Genomic DNA, 27,492 nt, shown 5'->3' with positions numbered 1-27,492 from the left:
ATGCCGGAAGACACAGCCTGGTATGTCCCTTTATCTGCAGACCACACTCTACTGCCTACTACATCTAAAACTTCTTACTACTAACTACCTGGTACTCATTTCCCTCTTTTATACATAGACTTCCTTTTAATTTAACAGTACTCAGAATGTCTAATTTTTCCATGGCTTAAAAACATGCTCTTCATCTAAGTTTATCTTCACAATATTCAGGTGTGAGAAGGCAAATTCTCTTGATACTATTTGACAGATGGGGAAACTGAGACATAAGAACTACCATATAGTTAATAAGCGGTGAGCAAAGCCTAGAACCCAGGCTTCCTGATTGCAAATCCAAGTTCCTTCCATTAGACCCCACCGTACCACTCAATAATGTAGGCTTAATTGATGATTAACAATATGACAAGGATTACTCTCTCTAAAATATTCTCTGCCCTTCACAGAAAGCTATCTCTGAATGGCAGTAAGCACAATCTCATCAGTTGGTAAGTGACCTTGGTCTCAAAATTATACAGATGAGTCAGTCTCATTGGCTTTCTACACTCATTTAGCCTAGAGCTGTATGAAGTTTAGAGTAGCTTTCTAAGGGTATCTCTTGACTTCAAGTTTTAGAGAAGAGTGAGGGATTAAGTCCAGAGAGACCTAACGTGAAAACAGACTGAGAAAAAGCTGTAGACCATGAATCATGATGGGGAATAGCGAATCTCTAGCAGTGGTCAGACAGCAATTCCTGCATAAGAGACCTATGTGTGGTATGGAGGATTTATGATGGAATAGCCACCTGGTCTGCAAACACTGCATGAATTTAAGACACTCTTGGGTCTGCAAGATCTGAATCAAAAGGCCAGTCAACAAGTTGATCAAGTCTATAATACCTTTGACAGAAACAAGGTAAGAACTTTAACTTATCATTTGGCTATGGTTCTGCATTTCCCCCATTTTTCAATATAAAATAGCCTGAGGTAAAATGTGTGTGTTCCACTGAATGGGGAGGTGTTCAGAGAACCCACAGCTGGTAGGTAAGTGAGTCATTAAACACATTTAGCACTGCTGGCATGAAAATAATTGGGAACTAGCCTCTCCGCCCTTGGAAATGTTCTGCATGTAGGGAGTTATTTTAAAACCAAATTAACTCTCGGCATGGAATTCTAATGCTATCGTTTAAACAAATCTAATAAGTGCAGACTGATTTACAGAGACTGTTTTCAAAGTATTTAATGCATTGGTGACATTTTATAGAAAAGCAAATTACAGGAATCTGCTTTTAAAAGTGTGATTGCATCTAGATTGGCAGATAAAATCAATACAAATTAGCCAACACATTGTTCGTACTCAAATCAAAAGTTAGAATGCTTCATAATCTTTTTTTTTTTTTTTCATATCTGACCAATTTAGTTTGTGGAAAAACAAAACAATTTAATTTTAAATTCAGATAAATTTTCATTTCTGAGGCTTGTTACTCAACTGTTGTTTGAATTTACTCATTCCTGAGGCGTTGCAGCACATTTAATTTTGTCTTGAAAAAATACAAAAATGAGAAAAAATATGGAATAGAAAAACTAAGACCAAAAAGTAACAATCCAAAATACTGGACTCAGGTTCTCTCTGCCTGCTTTACTTGGGGATCCCAGTTGTTTTACCTGTAGATCTGTATATTGCACAATGTGCTGCTGCCATCCAGGACAAATGGGAAGGGGAATACTCCCCACGGAAGAGCAGATGACTTTAGAAGGCTGTGCGTGATAATACAAGAGAAAGAAGGGATCATTAATTCAATGCCCTTAAAACCACTGGCTGTCCATTAAGATGTATGGAATCTAACATAACCTTTTGATCCCTTTTCTAAAGCCGAAACCAAAACCAAAACCAAAACAAATGACTTAAAAGAAGGTAACAGCCAGGAACTGGAGAGAATTAAACCTGTGCAAATTAACAGCTATATTAATCCTTGTAGGAATGTCAGGGAAGGATTTCTTTTAGGACAATATTGTACTTTGTTCATTGTTATCAACATGAGTTAAACACTGCCTGCTTAGCGTGACAGTATGTTCCTCCTCATTCCTCCTCCCAGATTTTATTAAGTGTAGATGCAGGCAAACAGAGCTCTGCCCCCAAGGAGCTTACAAATCAGTGGGGAAATGAGGCGGATCCTGCTTTTGTTCTTAAGTATGTTCGCGATCTGCTGTGGACTGAATGTCCCCCTTCAAATTCGTATGTTGAAATCCAAACCCCAGTGTGACACATTTGGAGGTGGGGGTCTTTGGAAGGTGATTGGGTCAGGACGGCAGAGCCTTCCTGAACGAGATCAGGGCCCTTATAAAGAGGCCCCAGAGACCTCTCTTGCCCCTTGTGTGAGAACACAGAAGACCATCATCTGTGAACCAGGAAGTGGGCTCTCACCAGACACTGAATCTGCTTGTGCCTTGACCTTGGACTTCCCAGCCTGAAGGACTGTGAGAAACACATTTCTGTTTAAACCTCCCAGTCTATGGTATTTGTGTTACAGCAGCCTGGGCTAAGGCAGGATCCTGTGTGCACGTTGGCATGTTGTCTGTATCTGCCCCTATACGTATCTCTCAGCTCTCTTTCTCTCCGTGTGTCTTTCTCTGTGTTTCACTTGTGTGGCTGCTTCCATCCCACTGTGCCTGCTGTGAGCAACCTGATTTCATAGTGGACGCCTGAGGCTCCAGACGGTGGCTTCTCAGGCTCCGACGGTACCCCTGAAGGTTGGAAAATCAGCTGTTGTCAAGCTCTTTATTCTCCAAAGGTGTTGATGTCACATCCTAGGCCTGCAGTTCTGTTGTTGACCAGGATTTGTGAGAGCACCGTGCACGTCAGGGGCTCACATACAAGAGCAGGAACACAGGGAGGAGGGCCGGGTGGAAACAGGAAGTGCTGTGTAAGTGAAGCGGCTGTTGAGGAAGCAGGGCAGACGGCATCCAGACAGGCAGCCTAGGGTGTGTGCGCCACTGGAGAGAGAATCCCCTCGGTGACAGTCATGGGATGGCCGAGCCCCGCAGGAGCTTACTTTAAATGACTTGGAAATTCTACTGCTATTCATGATTTATCAGAGAGATTTTATGTTTGCTTAGGAAGCAAGTGAACCCAGGCGGAGATGATGCCATGAAAGGTGTGGGGATCTCAACATAAAATCGGGTCATAAAATGAGAAGGGTAAGGGTTGCTCATTATCAAGTGACAGGAAGAAGTGCTATGCAATTATGCACAGGAAAACAGAAAAGCCATATATTTAATTACATCAATAAAACTACCAGCTGTCCAGAATCCTGGAGGGTTCAGTCTTTCTGTGGAGCTCCTCTGCAGTTTATTCTGTGTGGAAATCTGTCTAAACCACATTTCTTACTTTCCTGCTTCCTCAGAGTGCTGGTGAGACATTTTCTTGCTCTCAGAGTCGTTATTGTGAACACTGGTTGTTACATTTCTGAAAACCCAAGAAGCGCCTATGTCGATTGAAGTTGCTGGGGCTATGTTTCCAAATGTTAAACATTCTGCAAATACGAGCTTTTGTTATATTTTGGTTTTTGTTGTTTTTCTGTCTCTGTCCCTGCTGTCAAACACGCCTTTCCCAGCTTTCTGATTGTTACAACACTAATAAGTTTCCAGTCTCTTTTTACTCTGCCATTCTTAACTGGCTTTGGCTTGTACTCAAGTTAACCAAGCTTATTAGAATAGTGCTTAAAGTAAAAGCAAATAGATCCTGAAATTCAGAGCATAAAATTTATAAGTTTCTTTGGCCAATCACACACCCTTGCAGGTTTCTCCTTGGCACTCAGTAATAATCCCTAATGCTTTCTGAGTGTTCCAGGCATAGCACATAGACTGACCCAGTCAACCTACAATGATAATAGCACCTGCTTGACAGTAGTGGCCATGATGTTGGCGCCTCAGGCTCTAGGGAAGGTCATTGACCAGGGCCCCAGGTGCATCGCTTTGAAAGCCATCACTGCACTTCAGCTGAGTCTGTGCCTACGTTTAGATTACAGCTGGTGATCGAGTGCAGCAGAAATAAGGTCAACCCTTATTGACACAGGGGACTCCTCTGTCAGCTGGCTTTGGCTCAAGGACTCCCTTCTCTCGCTCTGCTCACCTGGGTCAGCTTAGCATCCTGGTCTGGCAGCTCCTTCAACCTTCCCTGACTTGTTTTGTTTTACACAGCATTTTTCCAAATAAAATCCTACATTGGGATTAATAGTTCTAATATCCTAAGAGTAAGAGTCATAGGAACAGAGCTCAGAGAAAATGTAAGATAACAAAACAAACCAGAAAAATTTCCCCAACCTATCAGACACACATTTCACAATAACAAGTATTTGTTATTGTGCCAGGCACGTCTAGTACAGTAACAAGTAGAAAGAGATCAACCGACAGCATACGCTGAGTTCTGTAATCTTCAGAAAAGGGGAAAGAATGGAAATCAAAACAGCATTGAGCTTCATAACACCTTCACCGGAGGCTAGAAATCGATGGTGAAAAGCCTCCAAAATTCTGAGGGGAAAAGTGTCAAGCCAAATCAATGTGGGAGGAGACATTCAAGGACTGAAAAATGTACGTCATGCTTAATTTTTCTTAGGAAGCTACTGGAGCAGGTGCTCCAGCAAAATGAGGGAATCTATCAACAAAGAGGGAGAGAGTGAATCTGACACAGGAAAAGAGGCCTGGGCAGTCCAGGGTCACGGAGAAGGGAAGTGCACACCAGCAGCTGTGCAGAAAGCCCAATGTGCAGCTAGTCCCCACTGAAAAGGAAGAAGGGGACTTGCGGAGGAAACCCTGAAAAATGACACTGATGGGTTGGATGTTTAAGGATTTCAAAAACAGTATTAATTCATTAATTGATACTTAATCTGCTGGTACATTTGAAAAGACTGACAAGGCTAAGCACAAAGAAAACACAAAGGAGGTTTAAAATGAAGCGATTAAAATTTTTTACTATGAAAATTTCACACATATTCAGAGTGGCATATCTAATGAACTCTTATAGACCATCATCCATCTTCAACAGTTACTGAAGTTTTGTCACTTTGTTTTATCTGTCCTCCTACATTTTCCCAGGATTTTTTAAAAAGAAAAAAAACAATCAAATGTACTATTTCCTCTGCAAATACTTTATTATTCATCTAATACCAGTAAGGACACTTTTTAAAAGGTAAGTTCTATGCCATTATCAGACAGGACAAGGTGACAGTAACCCCTAATGTCGTCTAATACCTGGTCTATGGGCAAATGTCCCTGCTCTCAAGCATACTTTTTTTTATTGTTCCTTAATCTGAATTCGGATCCAAGCAGGATCCATACATGGAAATTGGGGTTATGACGTTAAGTCTGTTTTTTCTGTAATAGTTTCTTACCCACTTCCCCACTCCATTTATGTTATTGATTTACTAAGAAAAGTGAGTCATTGGTCCCGTAGGATATCCTGCGTTCTAGATTTAGTTGGTTGCTTTCTTGTGTCATCTAACTTGCTTTCTATTCTTCATATTATCAGTAAACTGGTATTCAGCTGAAGAAGCTTAAATAGATCAGATTCATTTGTTTGGCAAGAATACTTCGTAAGCATGTAATTACTGGCTGTCTCCCTTTTTGTGGATTGTCCAATTAATTTCAGGAGGTGCCAGTACAATGAGGCAATTATTAACGCCATGTAAAATAAGGAAGTCAATAATTCAGGACTACCAATGGGCTATGAAGAGAACAAAATTTACCGGAGTCATTAAAATGAAACTTTTGACTTTTAGATTAATCTGCATTTGTGAGGGTATGGAGGAAGAACAGTGGCATGCTGGGAAATGTTTAACAACTAGTTTTCTGAGGGGAAAATAGCCCTGGTAACATTTGCTGATTCCCATGGTGTAAATACTCCCACTGTGGCCAATTTCAAGCTACCAGTTATTTTTAATTTTTTTCTGATTCAGTGTATTTACCCATTCTTTTTTTTTAATTTTTACTTATTATTATTATTTTTTAATGGCGATACTGGGGATTGAACCCAGGACCTTGTGCATGCTAAACCTGCACTCTACCACTGAGCTATACCCTACCCACCAAGCTACCAATCATTTAATATTTGGCTTGCAAAATTTCTGAAAATTTAACAATCAGCTCATACCAGCAGTCAGAATAAGCTCCAGCCCACCACTGGGATGTGTACGAGGGTCACAGAGTTAAATACTTGTCATTTGCTATTACGGGAAGTAAACAGATAAAGTCTAAAACTGATAAATAAAGCCAAAAGCAGAATAAGCAGCTCAATTACATGCATGTAAGTAACAAGTTAGAAAAAAAACCCAAAAAGTTCAGTTTTAAAGTATAAGACTTTGCGTTTTAGATATGTGCATGAATGATGTACATGATGAAAAGTAAAAAACTGATTTTTGAAAATTTTATAACACAAAAAAGAAATAAAGATAAAAGATATTAGCTAAACTTCATAGGTAAGGTCAGTGATGAAAACTGCTCTCCTCAAAAGTAAGGTCCGTCTCTGTTCAGGGAACAGATTTCTTCGTTTCTGCAGCTAGGAATTGTCCATTCCACTACGGAAACCCTCCCGACTTGGAAGCTGAGGGTCTAAACCTGGTAGCGAGTAACCTCCTCAAAACATGAAGTCTCCGTGCAAAGTACAACACGATCAAAGCTTGCGGTTCTCGTGGTCAGTACGACACCCACCCAGGGTGGACGGTGGGATTTGCCATTAGGTGAGCTCCAGGGACTGACCAGGGCCACCTCCTCCCCCCACGTTTCTGCCACTGATTTGCTGGCGAAAGGGAGCCATTGCCTAATGACTCACTGCAGAGCAGAAGCTGAGGAAAAGTGGTGAGCGCTGGAGCTGGGTCTGGGCCAGCACAGATACTCCAAAAGCAAGAAGCACTGTGAGTGTGTAGCTCTTGTTGCTGGCAACTGGTTCCTAAAAGGCAGTGAAAATGGCCGTGGGCTGCACTATTCTCACCTGAGCCTACACACGCTTCACCTGGAGACAGATGCAAAACGCCCAGTTCCCTGGAAACTTCTTCCTATGCTAGGCGTGAACCCGCTGCACTGGGTTCTGTGCATACAGAGTGCATGACGTGGAGCTCACTCCTGCTCTGCTGAAGTCCGGGCAGAGCCTGGCGACGAAGGAGCACCTAGCACTGCTGTTCGTCCCGTACCCTTCATGCTCCAGCCGCACCCCTTTCTGCACACTCCACCTTTAGTTTGCTCTTCTTCACATGTCCTTTCTCTTTTGAAATGCAAGTGGTGCATGAATTCTTCCTCAGGGAACAATGTGCAGAAATTTGAGGAGTAAAACTGATGAAGCGTCCCCGCCAAATCCCGCACGCTTCCCCAGACCAGACACCCAGCATGGCGGCATGAAGTAGATGCTGAACAAATGTCTACTGAACCATTAAATAAAATAACAAGGGCAGTGACAACTCTAGGGCCCTCTCTTCTGTATATGCACTTCTTTCCTTTCCGTTCCTCTCTCTCTCCTTCACCTTTTCCCCATTTATTTATTTATAATTTTTATTTGTTGTGGGCTTTTTGGGGGTGGTAATTAGGCTTATTTATTTATTTATTTATTTATTTAATGGAGGTACTGGGGATTGAACCCAGGACCTCCTGCATGCTAAGTACGAGCTCTACCACTGAGCTACACCCACCCCATTCTCCCATATTTATACTAAGGAGGGCCACTGTGTCTTCCAAGTTATAGCTTAGTGCCCAAACGGAATGATTCTCTCAGGGGGAGTTTTAAAGTGTTTTTGTGTGTGTGTGTGTGTGTGTGTGTGTGTATCTGGTAAGAATTTCAGCTTGCATACTCAGGCATTTAAGAAATGTACTTTAGTTTTCCATAATAAAATTAATTTGTTTTTTGAGTCCCCATTTTACCAAGGAGATTTCTCCCTCCACTTTCCAGGGCTGCATATAAACCACGTGGGTGTTGATACCTAGAACTCAAGGTATTGTTAAGAGATCAGGGGAGCGTCTGTCCACACTAGTAGGTGCTGAGACACTCTCCTCATCTCCTGCTTCACTCAGAATGCTGCTGTCTCCGCAGGGTGGGGCCTCCTGGTCACTCTGTTTATACTCTTAGGTATGAAAGTCTCTTAGGCTGGCTCAGGATTGTCTGACCGGAGACTCCTTACAGCCTTTCCTCCCAAGCTACGCCAGATTCAGGGGAACCTGGTGAGCTTCCTCCAGTCAATCACAGGTGCTTCTGCTCTTACCTCTGCCATCGCCAGTGGCTTCTCTTGCCCAACCCTCTGACTATTCTCGACTCTCACAGAGCAGGGCCCATTCCCTCCCCCTCCCCCAGTGTCCTGCAACCCTCTTTTCCTTCCCTAGTCCACACTTCCCCAGTCTATGGAATTTTTATCTACCTGTCCTCAAAGGAGTTCACAATCTAGTGGGGTGACAAATGCAGCCTCAAAAAATTAAAGTTAGTAAATAAAGAATCAGAGATTGAGAGAGGGCAAAGCATTGTACTAACTCTCTAGTTTCAAGGTTCCAGATGGGTCTTGGGTATTACAGGGCTGCTTTTAAAATTCTGCCCAGTATTGTGACTAATGGTCCAGCCTGTTCCTAGACAGGCCAGCTGGATGGATGGACTAGGGAATTCTTCAATCCCATCCCAGCAGGGCAGGTAATAGCAGAAAAACCACACTCAGATTTTGGAAAGGTGTGGGGATGGGGGTGAGTAGGTAGGTAGAAGACATGATTTTCTGTTCGCCCAAAGAGTTTACAGTCTAGCTGATGAAAGTTATGTTGAGATCAAATTCCTTAAGAAAATATATAAAATATATAAAGTATAACATCAAAAACTATAGCAGGAGTATAGTGCTATTCAAGGGTACATTTACTGGGGCCAAAAGATGCAACGAAAACTAAGTTGTAGATTTGGTTAGAAAAGGTTTTCTGGAGAAGTTGAGGCATGTTGAGGTGTTGAAAAAGTGAAGAACTTGAACTATTATGAATAAAAGCTAATGTTTAATGAACATTTCTGTGCCTGTCACTGTGTTAAGCACTTTCTGCTTATTATCTTATAGAATCGTCAACAATAATATAAGAGTAGATATGATTTTTATCATTCCCATTTTATAGACGAGGCCACTGAGGCACAGAGATTAAGTGACTTGCTTAAAACTACAGAGCAGAATTGGAATGCCGGCAGTCTGACTCCAAGGGCTGCAGTCTAAACTGCTATGGTACGCCACCTTTAACAAAATAGTTCAGTATTTCAATTAAGAGAACAGCTCAAATTAAAGTACAAGGTGGGAGAGAGAAGGGTCAATGGGGACCTAACTAAGGCAGAGGGTCACTGCTGAAGTATAGAGTGTAACCAGGGAGCACACACTCCACGCACCTCAACTGTATCTTTTGCTCCATACAGATAACCAGTCTGTTGTCAGGACTACATTTACTCTTACACCATGGCTGAGAAATGAGGTGCTCACAGCACCAGATGCAGGAGAATCTCAGAGCAGAAGGCCAGCCCTCAGCACCTCTGGCTCCTGGTCCACAGCCTTGCTGCTGTAACAGGTGTGAAGGTAAGCGTTCAGCCCTCGGGGCCACACCTAGGCATTTGGGTGTGAAACTGTGGGTTAAATCCATTTCACCCGCCTTCACTAATCAAGGTCGTTTTAAGACTTGCATGTTCTCCAAGCAGCACGTGGCCTAAACAATAAACTGTTTGCCAGAGTTGTTGTCCAGGAGCTGGAGTCAGCTGCCTCTAGTTGAAGCTGAGCTGATTAAGACTAGATAGGACCATAGCACAGGGAACTAAATTCAATATCTTGCAGTAACTTATGGTGAAAAAGAATATGAAAATAAATATATGTCTGTTCATGTATGACTGAAGCATTCTCACAGAAATTGACACAACATTGTAAACTGACTCTCCAATAAAAAAAGGCCAGATAGGAGCACCCACCCTCCAACTGGGCATGCGTGCTGGGTGACCTTTTGAACTGTAGGGGGTCTGTAGCCCAATTACGCCTGCGCAGAACAAAGATTAGGGCACCTTTTTCCAATCTCCTTTCCCCACGCTCCCCCATGCCGCAAAAGCCCAGCTGCTTCATTCCTCATCCCATAAATACCCGGGCCCCTGGCCTTCGGTGGGGGGAAGTTTAGTTGTTCTGTCCTTCTGTCTCTTTATTTGTCTCTCTTGCTGCGAGTAACTTACTCTGCCTCAAAATCCTGGCGTCTCAGCATCCTGGCTTGCTGTGTTTAGGGCAAAACAGATCTGGTTCTGTTGCAGGTGCTCTCCAAACAGAGCACCATCATCAGCTCAAACTGAATCTGAAGTTCTCTAAGAGTAGTCTTTTGTCAGATACCTACGTGCAGGAGGGCAGGAATGGGGTAATAGATGCCTGACTACTGGTACGGAAGGGAATGGTGGGGGGAAAATGGAAGGAGGCTTGTCAGAAGCTTTGCCTCCTGTAAGATACTGAGGTGTTATAAGGAGGGTAAAATAATTTCTCTGAATTCATGGGTTTTGAACTCAAAACTTAGAGTCCAAGCTCACCTATGAGACAGGCCTATAAGTCAAGAGACAAGACATTAGGGTGAGAAGTAGTAACTTAATTTGGAAAGCTAGCAGACCAAGAAGATGGCAGGCTGGTGTCCTGTCTTAATTCGGGGTGGAGTTAAGGCTTCTCTTATGCTGAAGAAAAAGGGGGAAGTGAAAGGGTGAAGGCAGGCTTGCAGACTTCTTGGAGCCACCTGGCCTTCAAGGAAACATCACATTCTTTGTTCTTGCTCACGTAGGCAGAATCACAAAGCTGCAAAAATTCAAGTTGTTAGCAGTTTTTACTCAATCTCTCTTCTCTCTGCTTATTCTAAGGAGTTCTAGGCTAAAAGTGAATTTACCTACAAGTAACGGCCATAACTAACCCAGGACCACGGGATGGGAACTTTCTAAAGGAAACTTAACTTATTTGAACACAGCAACATTTCTCTAACTCTCGACGTGCAGGGCTAAAGTAATAGAATGCATGGGCTAAAGAATGATGGAGGCTGTTTCAACAGGGTTGGTTCTGTTCTTCCTTTGTTAATACAACCATGAAAGAAGTGAAGGTTTAAGCCAGAAAAACAGTTGTCAGCACTAGGATAAAGCTGAACACTGGGATAAAACAAAACCGCCAATGCAAGTTCTCAGATTTAAATCAGCAGTCTCAGACAAATCCTGCAAATCAAGAATGAGGGAATGGTGGGGAATTCTTAAGCATAGGTGACTAACCTGTTTACAGAGAGAAAAGTGAAGATAAAGGGGCAAGTTGTGGGGCTTAATGATTTCTACCATACGTGTGATGGCTTACCAAATAAGCGTTCACAAATCAAGTCTTAGCCCTACAGTATCAGAAGCCCTTGCTATTTAATGAGCCCTTCTGTGACTCTCTTGTAATGTGACTCACTGGCTACCACGGGAACAGGGGAGGCAGCATCTCGGGAAGAGTGGGATTGTTAGATAGTTAAATAGGAATGAGTACTAGGCAGGGGGAGAGGCAGGGGGGGAAGGAGCGACCCAGAAAATAACAATACGCCTGTGCTCAGGATAAGGGGCTCCAAAAACTTTCTCTAAGTGAGGGCCCGCAAAGAAGCCGGCTAGGATTAAGTGCTGCAGCTGTGCGATAGAGAAGAACCTGGCTTAACTGCACCCAATGCTCATTATACTGTAATTAACATTGCAGTTTGAGCCCCTCCCATAGGTTTCTCTGTTTGCGTTATGGACAACCTGCACAAAAGGGATGGGCATACCTGAGCTGCAATTCCAAAACTGAGGCAAAAGTGATCCTGCCTACATTATCACAACTCGTGTGAAATGCTAGAGAAAACTTTGGGGAGGGGGGGAAGTGTAGTACAGCCCAACAAAGGGAGGGGGTGCTTATCTGTAAAACGCAGATAATTCTGACCTCAGCCCCCACAGAGATTAACTCTACTGGTTATCAAGCTCAAATTTATATTTTCCAATGAAAAGATATGCCTACAAGTGCAGGGGTTGCTTTCCCACAGTTTCTTGTCTCTTATTGATCTGAGAGCATCAGACATTCACTCGTGCTGTTTGGGGGCAGTGCTGGCCCCAGGCAATGGTTGCCACAGAATGAAATTAATTACATGGGAATCATCTTTAGAGTTTTGACTGTCTTCTTAATCTCACCCAGGACACCTGAAAGGGAGCCCCAGATCTACTTGAAATTCAGAAGTGACCTTTGCTTATCTGGTTTCTCAGCTTCTCTTTGTGTGAGAGCCCTTAAAAACTGGCAGGCACCCTGGCTTTTAACTTGTGTCACAATTGCTGCTGATCATTAACCCCCTGGCTGCCTGGCTTGTCTGGCCTACAAAGTGACTGCAATTACTAGAGATAAATGGCCATCTATTAGATTGTAAACCATTAGGCTGCAAGCTCTTAAGGGTAAAGACCACGGCTACTAACTTCAGAACTGCCAGCATACGTGTTCTTAGGAAGCATTTGTTGCTGAAAATAAAAACATTCTTAGTTAGCACTGTATAGTTTACAAAGCATTTTCATGTACACCATCAATCAATTTTGGTCAAGCCCCCTCAGAATGTTACCTGTTAAAGATGTCAACTGTACCTGCTGACATTCGTTTAAAACTTAATTTTTATAACTCATATGTGAACAAAATCTGTTGGAATCGTGGTTCTCAATTCTGGCTACATGTTAGAAGTGTAACTGAGCAGGACCCTATGGGGCCTTCCTGGGACAGACCACCCCGTGTACTCTGCCTGCCTCCTGTTTCCAGAAAACTTTAGCCTCCTAGGCTTCTTCCTCAAGTTCCAAAGAGCAGATTTAATCAGAAGTAAGAAAATGCAGAAACAAAGGAAAACAGTCAAGCAAGACAAAAAAATAATTTAGCCATTAAACAAAGTCCAGGACCTTTTCAAGGGCTATTGATCATATTCCGAGCCATAGCTTTGAGCTGTTTTGCAGATACTGAAACCCCCACCAGGTGGAGGAAGCTAACTTCATGCTGACCACGAGCACATAGATCCCAGATCGGTTGGAACCAGAAGGTTGATAATGTTGATTCCCAGTTACCTCACCACCAACCAATAGAAAGAATGTCCACGAGCCTGGTCATACACCCTGAAACCGTCTCCCTCACCCTGTCTTTAAAAACCTTTCCCTGAAAGCCAGCTGAGAGTTTAGGTCTTGCGTTAGCTGCCCACACTGCCTGCTTGGCCCTGCAGGAAAGGCTGCACTTCATTCCCTCACCACAAGCCAGTATCCGTAGACTGGCCTTGCTGCACGCAGCTGAGCAGACCCAGGTTTGGCTCTGTAACAAAAGCACCTGGGGAATTAGAAATACAGTGCCTGGGCCTCCCCCTCAGTCCAACTGAATCAAAACAATGTTAGTTTTAAGCTGTCTGGTGGTTCAAATGTGCAGCCAGTGCCTGCTATCCTAGAAAGACCACGGTCCAAATAGCAGAAAACTGTGCTAGGCTCATTTCTGCCACCACCAAGGAGCTGTGAACCATGGATGCGTATGAAAAGGGGATTCTCTGTCCCAAACTATTCATTCAGAAGCAGTTCCTCTGACTGTTCTTTTAGTCATAGTCAAAGAACGACAATACCCCCAGCCCCGTGCAGAAGCCAGGAATATAGGTACATACATCCCACTGTCTCACCTGCCATTGTCCCCATCCCCTGGGCACCTCTCCCAGTCATTAGAGAATGAGGATCCAGGCTCTTCTGTGGGAAATAATGTAAGCATAGGAGGCAGGCTGGCTGAATTAGGGTGTGAGACTGGATTGTATTTTATCTGCTGCAATATCGGTTTAAGGAGACAGGTGCTTTATGAGAAGAAACCCACATTGGCTACCTGAGGAATTTCCCTGCAAGAGGCTGCCATTGCTCTAGTTCCTGCTGGGTATTCTGTAACTAGCTCGTTCCGAAGTGTGCAGACTTGGACAACTATCCTGCCTTCCCCAGATGCACATGAGACTGGCTTCTAACTCACAGCGGGCCGGGCACGCTAAGCTGGCTGCATTCTGGGGGCAGGTGGTCAGGGCTCCCTGGTATCCAGGAAACCTACTAATAACCAGGAGCTTGCTTGGTAAACATTATGAGATGCCCTCTGTCCCGGAACCCTTGAGTTTTGTACAGTCATGGCCAAGTCAAAAACAACCGTGTCTGATATGCATAAAGATCACATTATAGAACCAATTTACCAAGCCAGCAGCAGATTTCTCATCTGACAGAGGCCAGCCAGCCTCTCCTCAGGGCGTTCCAGCAATTCCACGGCTGAGGAAACCATGTTTGCTGTTAATATAAGTGTCAGTAGGTGAAAATGGGTTAGGTCTTAAATGCTGAACATCACGTTTCCCTTACAGATTTAAAAAATTCACAGAAGTATTTAAAAAGTATTCACATGTATTTGATATAATACAGCCCTTACGTTGCCTACTTTCTTTCAGTTCCTAAAATGCAAATTACATGTCCCTGACAACTGTTGATCAACCACATAACGTGTTTATCCTCACTCTCTGGGTTTCCTTGCTTCCGACCATCTGAGTAACCATTTTCAGGCAAGAACTTTCAATTCCTATGTTGCTACTGACCTGCCACAGCTGGAAAAATGTCACTGAAAAGTGTCGCATGTAAACGAGTGAAAATATCTAAATGTCTTCAGGTTAGGGGCCGTGATGATTCATGAATTTTTCAGAGAGTGATTCCGTGAAAAGTCGCTGTAAGTTAACGCTGTGGGAGGAAGCAGTTTTAATCTGAGCTAAAGTTTGGATTCTTGTTGGATTGGGATTGTTTTCCTGAATAAGAGGGTCCACTGGAATAAATGGGGCTAACTAGTTGTCATAGTGATTTTTATTTCCATGATCTTAGTGTTACAGAACCCAGGTGCTGTGCTTCTTGTGAACACCAAGCAGGGCCTTGTTGGGGTTAAATGAGCTCACCTGTAAAGCAGGATGCCTGGCCCTGTATGAATAGCAAGTGTCACATCAACACCAACAGTCGTCACTGCGTCATGACTGCAATCATGACTTATTACTCATCCAGTCCCTTTCTCATCTGCAGAATGAAGCACTGTCTCAAGAGCTGAAATTCTATGATTTATATCAATGAAATGAAGCCAAGTTTCCCTAGTGAGATTATCCGGTTCATCAATTCGTGGTTCTATCATTGGGACAAAACACCAAAGCAGATGTCTCTGACATATACTGAGAGAACATTCCAGTATCTGTTTCTCAAGGTCACTCAGGCAAACGGAGAGTGATGGCAGGGCCATATTGAGCAGGTCAGGTGATCTCTACAGCGAGATTTTAGCCAAAGACTTTATAGGGTGTGGAGAAGAGCGGAATCAGGGCTGTAACGCAGGGGTGAGGCTCTGGAGAGGGGAACCGCTGAGCCGAGGAAGGACCGGCTGCACAGTGGAGGAAGGCTCTCGGTTTCTAGCCACAGGCATGGGTGAGACTGAGGACAGGGTCAGCTGAAGGAGCACCGGCACAATAGCTGGTTCAGCTGATCAACGATCCTGGAGGGGCCACGGGGGAAGTTTCCCACGGGAAACTGTAAGCAGGGAGACACTGCTGTGTACGGGGTGCTGGAGGCCAAACCATGAGGCAGGGGCCCAGGATTCCAAAACAGATAGAAGAAGGAATATTCATCAGACATGACAGCAGGGGAGGGCAAGAGGTCCTGCTGAGCAGGATGGTATGGTGGGCGGTGCAGCGGGGCATGGGCTTGGGGGGCTCGTAAGCCTCCCGGATGCAGAGCCGCTGGGAGCACCTGGCCAGCTTCACCTTGGGCGGCCCTGGGTATGAAGGAAACACGAGCTTCACGTGCGGCATCTTCAGACACAGCGAGTTACCTACCCCGCCTTACACGATGTGTTACCCGGTAGTTCACTCGCAGAAATCCACAGCAACATGCTGCCTTGAATGTGTCCCATCTAGTCAGCCTGCAGACACCTCTTCCAGAAAGAGAATTCAGTTGTAAGGAACTCAGGGCACTGTTGGGTGGAAGGAAGAAAAAGTCTTAAAACAGGCTGACTGGGTTTCAGTCCTGAACCCACCCACACCCCCGTTTTGCTGCTTGAATTAGCTGATTTAACCTCTCTGAAAAACGGCTTTCTCTTCTGTAAAAATAGGAGTAATAAGGCAGCCTGTAAGGCTGTAGTTAGAACGAGAGAGAATGCATGGAAAGTGACCAGAACAATGGGACATGGGCTTTTCCCCATTTTAAAAATACATATATTAATAGTCATACTTGGTAATAATAAAACAATAATTTTCATATGAATATCAGCTTTAGAGTTTAACTTTCTAACTTCATTTCAAGTTGATCAGATCTTTAAAATCAACTGATTTATGGCATCACTTGGAGACCATAATTTCCACCTGTGGCTTTTCTGTTGTGCAGAAGCACATGACCGTTTCCCTTATTTTTTTATTAGACTTCTCAAGTTTCATCTCTTTAGTAGGGAAGAACTAGCTTTTAAAAATCTTCTTATGCTTTGTAATTGTAAAAAGTATGTCTTAGTTACTGTACATTTTAGAGACCATGAGAAAGCGTAAAATTGAAGTCTCTGTAAATTTTTTCTTTCTCATTTGAACCACCAACTATGAAATGACTTAACATATGAATGGGGCCAAACTCCCTTAGGAGCCTGAGAAACTGTCATTCCTCCATGTCTTGGTCCCCACTTATCTCTCCCCTATAATCTACTCCATCCGAAGAACATGATACATAAACCTATAAATGCGTTGGGATTAAAATTATTTTTGTACACAGGCTCCCACACCCTCCTCCTGAGGCTCATTGGACTGGCTTTTTCTGTGCCCTGTTTTCCTCCCTCCAACCTCAAAGGAGGATCCTGCCATTGCCAAATTCATTTTTAAGGACTTTGTGGGGCAGAATTATGAGGAGGATTGGCAGGATAAAAGAATGGAACGTTCTCATGGAGCTTGGCGGTGGAGATTGCTGAAGTCTGAGCAGCAGGGTGTGTGCAGAGGAGCAGACGGGAGAGGAAGGGGGTGTTGTGAAGAAACCCATAAATTTCTTGCAACTCATGTTTGTTCCAGAAATGAAAGTAAAGCCTTGCTGTTACTTGGAAATTAATTTTTGATGGCTGGGTTGTAGTCGTAGGACTGTGTCATTATTCTGAGACTGAACCATGTGGGTCATAATTTTCCTAATTAGTCTTAATAAGGTTATATAAATTCAAATGAGAGTAAGCCACAATCACAAAAGCCACTTGGAGAGATGGTTGGATGTTAATATCACCTACAGAGACCTGGATTAGAGAGACAGCTTAGGTCTGTGGTTCCCAAATCTTAGGATACATGAGACTCATTTATTAAAATGCCAACTCTTGAACCCCATCCCAGGTAGTTTTGATGCTTTGTTGGGGTGGGAGGAGGTCTAGGAAGCCACATATTTCATTGTCCCCTCGTGATTCTGATGCAGAGTTTATGAACTCCACTCTGGCTCAAGGCCAAGAAGTGTCAGACTTCTCCGGACAGTTCTACGTGCCACGGGGGCTCCTGTAATTCAACCACACAAGTATAAACGGTGTTCCCTTGGGTCACCCCAGAGAAAAGTCTTGGACATTCTCTATTGCATGCTTCGTGTCACATTTGCAGATGGCTCACCTTCTCTGTGGCTCTTCAATCTCCCCCTCCCATCCTTGAAACTTATAGATTAACTGAAGACAAGAATTGTTTTCTTCTGTTTTACAGAATAAGCGTTTACTTTAAAACCCTCTCCAACACAAGCTATTAAATTACCTTTGCCAGAGTTGTTTTTGCCAATGCAAATTTCTACAGAATCTTGATAGAACGATAATTGGAAAGAAGAGTTGGCTGAGGACTGTAAGGATTAATTTGCTGACTGCATACCAGGATGCTGCAGTGAAAACAGGAAATGTTTTGCTTGCAGGAGTTTTTGAAAGAGGTTGCATTTGTCCAAGTAGAAAGATTTCCTCATCCATAATCGAACTTTGGCTGTAGCCAGGTTGTCCATTTTTAAACCACACAATGAAAATATTTATGCTCATCTCCTGGTGGGGTTTGCCCAGAGCTTTCAGAGCCTGGATTGGAAGGTGTTAGGACCACCCACCCACTGTGCCTCATTATAAAATACCAAATATTCTAAGGAAAACATTGCTTAATCTAGCCTATTGCCATTCATCATGCAAGTGGCACTGAAAACTGTGACCACTGAAGTGGGACTCATAATGTGAAACGAGTCATCATGAAATATACAGTTTAACGGATGCACTGGAGTATCAAGTTTCCAACAAGCCAGCTCAGTCTTCGCAGAGAGGATGTTTTTGTGACTTTTTGGTAAGTATGCACAATAACCACACATGAAGTGATTGTCTTGTTTGGTCAGCCCTGGAGACGCAGGAGTAAGACCTCGGAGCAGATGCACCCGTGGTTAGATACCGTTCCACCCAGCTTACATCCTCCACACCTGCCAGTCCCGTTTCTGAGAAATAGTGGTTGTGTCCCACCAAATCTGGAGATATGATATCCTGACATCATCTTAAACTTCAACTCTATAATAATGTATTTCCTCACCTCAGCCATAGCTGTACTAGGAATTAAGAAGGTGGAGTGGTTGTGAGCAGTAGGAAAAAAAGATGGAGAAAACTTCCTTCAGGAGCCTTCAACCAGACTCTCATCTGTTAGCAGAAGTCTTATCTCTTATAACACATAAATTATTGATAGAGTAAAGATTCCTGTTGTAAGAAACAAAAATCTAATACCCAAAGGTAGTGAAATGATTTTTAAATATTTTCGCACTTTATTTCTGACTATCCACATTGTAGAAAATTTTAATGTATGATACATTATGAGGGCAATGCTATAAGATTTACACACTGGCTTCCAGTATCTGAGAGACTGCAGTTGTCTTCAAAAAAAACCAAAACCAAAACCAAAACCAAGCCATTAACCAGCCAAACAGGCTTTGCTCTACATCCAGAACTGCAGATAGTTCCTCAGTTGTTTTTGTTATAAACTCGGTTGAACTAGACTCCAAAGCTTAAGTTTGACTCAAATCAAACACTTATCACTTTAGACCTATAAGCCTAAAGCCCTTTATCTTCAAGGGAAAGGTGTACTTATGTCACATCCTGTTTTGTGAATAGGACTTGACATCCTAAATATTTTAAAGAGAGTGCAGGAAATGGTGTGTTTTCCAAAGGGCTGAATATGCTGCTACTGGCAGCCAAGCCACGTGGGAGAATGGCAGGGGGCAGGTCACCCGCTCCCCAGAGCTGGCCGCCTTTTTAATACAGTTGAGCTTTCGGCTGAGCAAGGTTTGACCTGTATGATTCTTAAGAATGAATGACCCAGGCTGTTTCTGTTTCAACTGAGAATATTTTATCGTTTTCAAACGGGATGATGGGACCTACCTACACTTGTAACCCTTCAACAACCTTTCCTAAGATTGAATGTGACAAAATCTTTGTAAAAAAGCTCATCAGTTTTGATTCATACTGAACATGATGCTGTTAAAAGGAATCCTGGAGAATAGCCATCCAAAAACTTCAACCAGTTTTTCTAAAATAGAGTACAGAATTCAGCTATCTGATCTATTTCCCTTCAGTTAAAAAATTGGTATTTGGACTTCTCCACGAGTAGAGGACACAGCCTGAAGGGGTCCAGGAGAAAAAAGCCCCTTTTGGGTGCTTAGTGGTGAGGACTTAGCCTTCCGTCATGGCATGTGGGAATCTTTTTTTTTTTTTTTTTTTTTTTTTTGGTCGTAAGAAGTAGATATTTTCTCTAAAAAGGTACTCACATATTTGTTTAAAATTACTTGTATCTATACACTTTACCCATGTATTTTTTTTTAAAATAAAGTGCCAGGGCAAAGTTTTATGCCAAAATACTGTGGGTTGTGTTTAAATTGTACTCAAGGTCCTGCTTATGAATGATGACTTCTCAAATAAAAAATAATTGGTCTTCTTAAATATTTATTTCCCTTTCCACCTTGCTTTCCATCAAATGGATTTGCTGACTTTTCAGAGTTTATTGCTGCTGTAAATCTAGTAGCACAAGGGAAAAAAATGAAGTAAAAATTAAAATGTTATTTTAAGCTGTATGTTGTTGATGGAAATGGTTCTACTGACAAAAGAGAACTACTGAACAATCCTCATGGTCAGTGAAGTAGTAAAATACCCTTTGCAGGACATCATGTAGTTAATTCAGTCTTCCTCCCTGTGGAGCTTGTGACGGTCCTCCACGTGGCCGGCTGTTCTCGGGATGCACGTCTGGAATGGCTGAGGAAATGTATGGTTCACTATCCTGTTGGTTACTGAGCGTATGGCTGCATAGCTTCCATGTGCCATCCACTCTCAGGTGTACAAATTTAACAGTATTTAGATGAAAAATGAAATAAATGTGATGTTCTAAAACAACTTATCTTTTTCCTCTGCCTTGGTGCAGAAAGTCTTGTGGGGAGCAGCTAAAATACAAGGTTGTTTATATAGCAAGAGACATGGACTCAGAATAAAGGTACCTGAGGAGCTAATCTTTCTGGGAGCTTGACTGAAGTATTTCTCATAAATTGCTCAGGGATATCAGATCCTTTTCATCTCTAAAGTTCAAGGAGTTCCTTTATAAATATTACCCTCTACCCATCTACCAATGGAGTGAGGATAGTTTTAACCATGGTATGAGATAAAATGGATCCCAGAGCACAAGAAGTTAAGTGGGACACTGTACCTAAATAATGAAGTAAGATTAACATTATGAGTGCAGTACACTGAATTTGCAACTCAGAATCAGATGTCCTTAGAAATGATCTGATCCAAATTCTCATTTATAGATGAAAGGAGCTGAGTCACAAACATAATGCCTGGAATAAATGTTAGCAAAACTGCAAGGGAAGATCAATGGGTAGAACTACAATTAGAATGAAATATTGTAACAAATGGACAAAGCTGTGATCTACAAATATACTTTCTATGTAATGGCAAGTAAGAAAACCAAAACAAAACCCCAGCAGGGTAAGGAATAATACAGACTTTATAAGTTCTCTTAACACTTGATAACGCTGCATTAAAATGGAATTCAGCCCAGGTATTAAGAGATCTGAAGGAAGGACTGAATTGTAGGCAGGTTTTACAAAGGAAGTAGTTACATTTTAATTGTACTTGAAGGGCATGAAATGGTCAAGATGAAGGTTTTGGAGAAGGATTATTGGAGATAATTTCTTGTGAGAGCCCTCATGTCAATAGCATGGGGCTTTAAGGAGACCACTGAGATGTGGGTGTACAGTGCAGTTTAGGGAACACTGTACCGTGTTCCAGTGTTTGAATCCCACCTGAGAAATCTAAAGCAGACCATGCAGTGGAGCAGAGGGATGAAGTTTAGGATGTATCTGCATTCCTGGCGTCTGTTGGGAAGCTTGGGTTTTTCCACGAATCAGCTATGGGCCATGGTTGAGGCAGCTGGCATAGAGTTGTCTTGGATCATGTTTGGTGAAGGAAGGAGACCTCAGAAGAAAGATGAAGGCAGACCTGGAGAGGTTCTCACCTATTTTGCACTCGATCTCTCCCAGGGGACATTTGGCCAATTCCTGAGACATTTGGTTGTGCAAGCGGAGAGGGAGGAGGGTGTGGAGCTACCACTATCTATTGTTTGGAGACCAGGGGTGTTACTAAACATTCTACAATGTACAGAACATTGGAGAACAAGAAAGAATTGCCTGGCCCAAAATATCAGTTGTGCAAGTGTTTCAAAACCAGACTTGGAGCCTCAAGGGCTCAGCTGGAATCAAAAGTCATGATTCATGACTAGGGAGTTCAGGAGCATCTCAGTCATTAAAAAAAAAAAAAGTGGGTGGGTAGGAGGCTCAGAGAAAGAGTGGTCTTTATTTATTTTTTTTAACATTTTTTATTGATTTATAATCATTTTACAATGTTGTGTCAAATTCCAGTGTTCAGCACAATTTTTCAGTTATTCATGGACATATACACACTTATTGTCACATTTTTTTCTCTGTGAGTTATCATAACATTTTGTGTATATTTCCCTGTGCTATACAGTGTAGTCTATTCTACAATTTTGAAATCCCAGTCTATCCCTTCCCACCCTCCACCCCCCTGGTAACCACAAGTCTGTATTCTCTGTCTGTGAGTCTATTTCTGTCCTTTATTAACACTTTGTTTTTGTTTGTTTTTGTTTTTGTTTTTGTTTTTTAGATTCCACATATGAGCGATCTCATATGGTATTTTTCTTTCTCTTTCTGGCTTACTTCACTTAGAATGACATTCTCCAGGAGCATCCATGTTGCTGCAAATGGCATTATGTTGTCGGTTTTTATGGCTGAGTAGTATTCCATTGTATAAATATACCACCTCTTCTTTATCCAGTCACCTGTTGATGGACATTTAGGCTGTTTCCATGTTTTGGCTATTGTAAATAGTGCTGCTATGAACATTGGGGTGCAGGTGTCATCCTGAAGTAGATTTCCTTCTGGATATAAGCCCAGGAGTGGGATTCCTGGGTCATATGGTAAGTCTATTCCTAGTCTTTTGAGGAATCTCCACACTGTTTTCCATAGTGGCTGCACCAAACTGCATTCTCACCAGCAGTGTAGGAGGGTTCCCCTTTCTCCACAGCCTCTCCAGCATTTGTCATTTGTGGATTTTTGAATGACGGCCATTCTGACTGGTGTGAGGTGATACCTCATTGTAGTTTTGATTTGCATTTCTCTGATAATTAGTGATATTGAGCATTTTTTCATGTGCTTTTTGATCATTTGTATGTCTTCCTTGGAGAATTGCTTGTTTAGGTCTTCTGCCCATTTTTGGATTGGGTTGTTTATTTTTTTCTTATTGAGTCGTATGAGCTGCTTATATATTCTGGAGATCAAGCCTTTGTCAGTTTCACTTGCAAAAATTTTCTCCCATTCCGTAGGTTTTCTTCTTGTTTTATTTCTGGTTTCCTTTGCTGTGCAGAAGCTTGTAAGTTTCATTAGGTCCCATTTGTTTATTCTTGCTTTTATTTCTTCTAGGAGAAAATTTTTGAAATGTATGTCAGATAATGTTTTGCCTATGTTTTCCTCTAGGAGGTTATTGTATCTTGTCTTATGTTTAAGTCTTTAACCCATTTTGAGTTGATTTTTGTATATGGTGTAAGGGAGTGTTCTAGCTTCATTGTTTTACATGCTGCTGTCCAGTTTTCCCAACACCATTTGCTGAAGAGACTGTCTTTATTCCAATGTATATTCTTGCCTCCTTTGTCAAAGATGAGTTGACCAAAAGTTTGTGGGTTCATTTCTGGGCTCTCTATTCTGTTCCATTGGTCTATATGTCTGTTTTGGTACCAATACCATGCTGTCTTGATGACTGTAGCTCTATAGTATTGTCTGAAGTCTGGGAGAGTTATTCCTCCAGCCTCTTTCTTTCTCTTCAGTAATGCTTTGGCAATTCTAGGTCTTTGATGGTTCCATATGAATTTTATTATGATTTGTTCTAGTTCTGTGAAATATGTCCTGGGTAATTGGATAGGGATTGCATTAAATCTGTAGATTGCCTTGGGCAGTGTGACCATTTTAACAATATTGATTCTTCCAATCCAAGAGCATGGAATATCTTTCCATTTTTTAAAGTCTTCTTTAATTTCCTTCATCAATGGTTTATAGTTTTCTGTGTATAATTCTTTCACCTCCTTGGTTAGATTTATTCTAACCAAGGTATTTTATTACTTTGGGTGCTATTTTAAAGGGGATTGTTTCTTTACTTTCTTCTTCTGTTGATTTATCGTTAGTGTAAAGAAATGCAACTGATTTTTGAACGTTAATTTTGTAACCTGCTACCTTGCTGAATTCTTCAATCAGCTCTAGTAGCTTTTGTGTGGACCTTTTAGGGTTTTCTATATATAGTAACATGTCATCAGCATATAATGACACTTTTACCTCTTCTTTTCCAATTTGGATCCCTTTTATTTCTTTCTCTTGCCTGACTCTTGTGGCTAGGACTTCCAGGACTATGTTGAATAGGAGTGGTGATAGTGGGCATCCTTGTCTTGTCCCAGATTTTAGTGGGAAGCTTTTGAGTTTTTCACCATTGAGTACTATGCTGGCTGTAGGTTTGTCATATATAGCTTTTATTATGTTGAGATATGTTCCCTCTATACCCACTTTGGCGAGAGTTTTTACCATAAATGGGTGTTGAATTTTATCAAATGCTTTTTCTGCATCGATTGAGATGATCATGTGGTTTTTGTCCTTTCTCTTGTTGATGTGATGTATTACACTGATTGATTTGCGTATGTTGAACCAGCCTTGTGTCCCTGGGATGAACCCCACTTGGTCATGATGTATAATCGTTTTTATGTGTTGTTGGATTCTATTTGCTAAAATATTGGTGAGGATTTTGGCGTCTATGTTCATCAAAGAGTGGTCTTTAAACATCAGCCATCCACAGAGCTCTGAAACTAGGTAATCATGACCACACCTGCCAAGTCAGGGCTCTCCTCCTCCCCTTTTCTCTCCTACCTGCTCCTGCTCACATTCAGGGGTCAGAGAAGGGCTCAGCAAAATGAGGGAAAAGAGTAGATGTACTCAGTGAGGGAGGGAGGAAGGAAGGAAGGAAACAAGCCACAGCCCCTTGCCCATCCCTCCACATGCTGCTTATACAAGAAGAGGGAAAATACAGGGCACACTGACAACTCCCTCCCTCCTTTCCACTCAGTCTTTCACTCTCACTTACTGCCTGGAGTTGGGTGATGGACAAATTCTAGAAATTTCATAATCTCTTATGACATATGCATGTAGTCTAGTATCTCTTCAGGATGTGGGAACACTGGATGTCCAGCTGAATTTCCTAGGCTTTGGGGGCCTCTGCCAAGACATTGAGAAACCTTAAAAATTTCCATCTAATAGGATGCTTACATGTCTGTAACTGTTACTGAGTATTAAGTGCGAGATCTCAGCTTTCTAAGGCCAAGAGTGGTGCTTTGTTGCTGTTAATTATGATTAATCCCTGGATTCAGGATTAGTAATGCTTGGGAAGCAGTGAGAGAGAGTTGTATTTGACTGTGCCTCTAATGGAAATAATTTGTCAACCGTTCTCCTAATGATTCATTCACATTCAATCAAGAAAGTTATGTTCAAATTCTCAGATGACTAGTCCATTCTCTCTCCCTCTCTTTTATTATGAATTTCTACATCAGATTTGGGTTATTTAATTGGATCACCTGGGGCAGGGGTAGGTGAGGTGGAAGGATGGTTAAATCTTCCCTCTAGGAATGCTGGGAATGTCATTTTCCCTGCATCCCCCGACGGCTTTTATGATGAAAAGATGTGGGCAGAGTGTGAGAAATTCAGTGTCCTTCCAAGGCATGCGTGTCTGTCTTCCCAGTTGATCACTCTGCAAGAGGGTACAAAAAATCAAAGGTGACAGCAGCAGAAGCCAGAGAGAAAGCATTAGGTGCTTACAGAACATCCTTTCATGTTCATCATAAGATCAGAGACAGTCACTCTAAAGTTGAGGACACTGTCCATTGCCTGGGTCCAGAATTCTTATGACAGTGACCGCTATGATTTTTTTTTTCTTCAGTGGGCTCTTAGGATCTTTTGTTACTTAGAATGTAGACTAGATCCCTTAGTGCTGTACAAAATAAAACTTCAGACTGTATTCAGTTCACTTAACTTCCAAGCCTCATTACCCAGAAATGACATAGAATCTTGTTTTTAACAACTGGAACAGGTTTCATATGTCAGTTTTGCTAAACATTTCCCCCAACTCTGTCACACTGGGGTAGAAATGTCACAAAATGAATTTGCTTCTGGAAAAGTTGAACTCTGATTTAATTTTTCTTTGCGGGTTATATAAGCCCTCAATGGCCAGCAAACCTGAGTCCTGAAGAATTTACCAAATTGGTGTTTCATTAGATCCACGTAAATGAGAACAGTGAATTAGCTACTTACCCTGCACTCGCTTTTCTTACAGAGCAGGAGTAGTGGGGAGGGGGGGTTGCCATTCAGACAAAAGCATGAACACTTCAAGCAAACCTTGCTTGTGATCTTATTGCAACTTTGTAATTTGATCCGTGCATACAATTCAATTGAGTAAATATTTATTGATCATATTTATATTTAATGCACAGTGGTTGACACCTTGGGATATATAAAGAAGAGTAAAGGGAGATAAAAGGAAAAAATGGGCAAATATGAGAAGAGGGATCTTCTGTTCGCTCTGGGATATGTCCTAGTAATGAATTCCTTTCTACTGGATCTTTCTCATCAGCCTACGAATAAACTTAAGTTTTCCCTACGATAGAAAAATCCTTCCTTCAAATATGCCATCTTCTATCAGATTTTTCCTTCCCTTTGACTATACATTTCTGGGAAGTGTTGTCCATACTCGCTTCCATTTCTGCTTTCTCTCCTTTTCTACATTTCTGCTCATTTCTCCATCTTCTGCCCTAAAACCTGGGTTCCTGTTTATCTCAGAAGCTACACTTCTTCAGAGGCAGCAGTGAGGAGGGAAGACAGACATTCCAAGAGGAGGGAGAGTGCTTACACCAAGCGGTTGTAATCTGTAAACTGGCAGGTGGGCGTATTGATTTGAGATTGAGGGAGCATATGCAGGAATGGTCCTTGAAAAACAAAAAGTTTGGAATTGTGGAATACATGCTGTTAGTAAGAGATTAAAAAGGGAGTAGGGGAGGGGAGGGGATGGGAGCCATGGTTGTCACCAATCTGCAGAATGAATCTGCATGTCATGGGTCACTTCTTGTCGTGGACACTAGAAGGCAGTAGAGACCCATGCTGAGTGTGGCAGCCTGCATTAGTCTAATGTGGCCGCTTGGCCTGGCAGGATGTGATGAGGAGGCCGGGAAGTTCAAATAAAATCATCACTATGAATGAACCAAACCTTGGACAAGAGTATAATTCTCTGAAAAACAATTTGGAAATGTATCAAGAGCATCGATCTTCTTCTTAAGGAAGATCTGCCTCATTTCAGTCTCAAGTCAGTATGTTCACTTACTTGTTTACCAAGACCAAAGCCATTTGGTGTGTTATCATCCATGTTTAGGTCTACATGGATAGAGAATAAAGTAAGTCTGTTCAGGTGAAAGCTTGCAAGGAACGGATTCAGACTACCCACAGTTGGTCAGGAAGCTAAGCGAAACTAGAAAAGAACCAGAAAAACAGAGAGAGTAGGGCCTGTTGAAGGCAGTAGAAACCTCATTTGGAATATGCACCTGAAAATAGTGATCATCAAACAGGAGAAATGCTGGAGGTTTTACTCGGTTTTGTTTTCATTTTTAATCTTAGCGTTGCTGCGGGTGGCAGGAATTGGAGTAGAGAGGATAAACCCACTCAACCCAGGCGCGAACCATTGATCAAAGGGTGAGAATTCTGGAAGTAGACAGAACACCAGGGATGTTTAAGACGTAGCATCATAAGTGAATTCCAAAAGGAAGGGTCAAGACTGTTTGAAAAGTCTCTCTGGATCCTGCTTCTAGTGCTGGTGGTGGGGGAAGAGGAAAAGTGACTTCTTGT

General features: G+C 42.2%; 1 protein-coding gene across 1 annotated transcript; it reads left to right on the top strand.

Moving 5' to 3' along the window:
- On the top strand, positions 1 to 25,944 carry GUCA1C (guanylate cyclase activator 1C). The gene is given in 4 exon segments (XM_032480959.1): positions 1 to 20; positions 708 to 889; positions 19,977 to 20,129; positions 25,832 to 25,944. Coding segments are annotated over 4 exon segments (468 nt in total).
- The last annotated feature ends 1,548 nt before the right edge of the window (positions 25,945 to 27,492 follow it).

The sequence above is a fragment of the Camelus ferus genome, chromosome 1, assembly GCF_009834535.1.
Source record: "Camelus ferus isolate YT-003-E chromosome 1, BCGSAC_Cfer_1.0, whole genome shotgun sequence".
Taxonomy (NCBI): domain Eukaryota; kingdom Metazoa; phylum Chordata; class Mammalia; order Artiodactyla; family Camelidae; genus Camelus; species Camelus ferus.
This window is presented reverse-complemented; position numbering and strand designations above follow the sequence as displayed.